The sequence below is a fragment of the Perkinsus marinus genome (assembly GCF_000006405.1).
Source record: "Perkinsus marinus ATCC 50983 genomic scaffold scf_1104296933844, whole genome shotgun sequence".
Taxonomy (NCBI): domain Eukaryota; phylum Perkinsozoa; order Perkinsida; family Perkinsidae; genus Perkinsus; species Perkinsus marinus.
Genome location: NW_003215037.1, coordinates 1 through 1,065, shown reverse-complemented (window position 1 = coordinate 1,065; position 1,065 = coordinate 1). Strand labels below are relative to the sequence as shown.

At 48.7% G+C, this 1,065-nt stretch overlaps 2 protein-coding genes across 2 annotated transcripts; both read left to right on the top strand.

Annotated features, from left to right (window-relative positions):
- Nucleotides 1-39: 39 nt before the first annotated feature.
- On the top strand, nt 40-399 carry Pmar_PMAR022627 (histone H2A.1, putative; the record flags this gene model as incomplete). Its single annotated transcript, XM_002785125.1, has 1 exon — nt 40-399. A coding segment is annotated over one exon (360 nt), but the record flags the coding sequence as incomplete, so codon positions are not given.
- Nucleotides 400-669: 270 nt separating this feature from the next.
- On the top strand, nt 670-1,008 carry Pmar_PMAR022626 (histone 2B variant 2, putative; the record flags this gene model as incomplete). Its single annotated transcript, XM_002785124.1, has 1 exon — nt 670-1,008. The coding sequence occupies one exon, from the start codon at nt 670-672 to the stop codon at nt 1,006-1,008; it is 339 nt and encodes a 112-aa protein (XP_002785170.1).
- Nucleotides 1,009-1,065: the final 57 nt, after the last annotated feature.

The following is a 1,065-nucleotide window of genomic DNA, read 5'->3' as shown; positions in this document are numbered from 1 at the left end:
GCAAAGGTGGACGCGGTAAGGCTGGCAAGAAGAGTGCAGCGAGCTAAGTCTCGGTCCGCCAAGGCCGGGCTACAGTTCCCTGTTGGCCGTATCGCGAGATACCTCAAGAAGGGGCGTTATGCCAAACGCGTAGGTTCTGGGGCGCCAGTTTACTTAGCTGCAGTCTTGGAGTACCTCGTCGCTGAGATTCTCGAGCTCGCCGGTAACGCTGCGCGTGATCATAAGAAGACTAGGATCATTCCTCGTCATATTCAATTGGCTGTCCGCAACGATGAGGAACTGAACAAATTCCTCGCTGGTGTAACTCTTGCGAGTGGTGGTGTCTTACCCAACATCCACACTACTCTTTTGCCCAAAAAGAGTAAGGGCAAGAGCTTTACTGCTTCCCAGGAGATGTAAATAATCCCCTCGGGCTTATGCAACTGGAGGCACTAACCTGCTGAATTCGTTTCAAGGCGTTTTTTGGCGCCATCTAAACACCAATTGAAGTATCTCAGGAACGCAATTATTGCACAAATGATGTGAGGAAAGGATTCGTGATGTTGCCGATTAAATTTTATGTTCCTCAGCATTTTTACGATATTTGTATTAGAAGTTTCTCGGAGGGCCGAGACAATGTTCAGATGTTTTCGAACTACATAATTTTCTACTGACTCTCTAAATCCTAATATGGCTCCCAAAACTGCCGCCGCCAGCAAGCCTGCTGCTGATAAGAAGCGTAGATCTTCCAGGAAGGAGACCTTCAACAGCTACATCTTCAAGGTGTTGAAGCAAGTGCATCCTAAGACCGGTATATCCAAGAAGAGCATGATGATCATGAACTCGCTGGTGAGCGACACCTTTGATCGTATAGTCTCGGAGGCCGGGCGTCTTTGTAAGTACAGTAACAAGGGAACTCTCTCTAGCCGGGAGATCCAAACTGCGATTCGCTTGGTCTTGCCGGGTGAGCTGGCCAAGCATGCCGTCAGTGAGGGCACTAAGGCTGTGACCAAGTTCACTTCCGCTTGAGGCTTCATGGTCACTGAAGTGCAGATTAGAGTTATCTAAGCTTCTGAATCCTTTCCA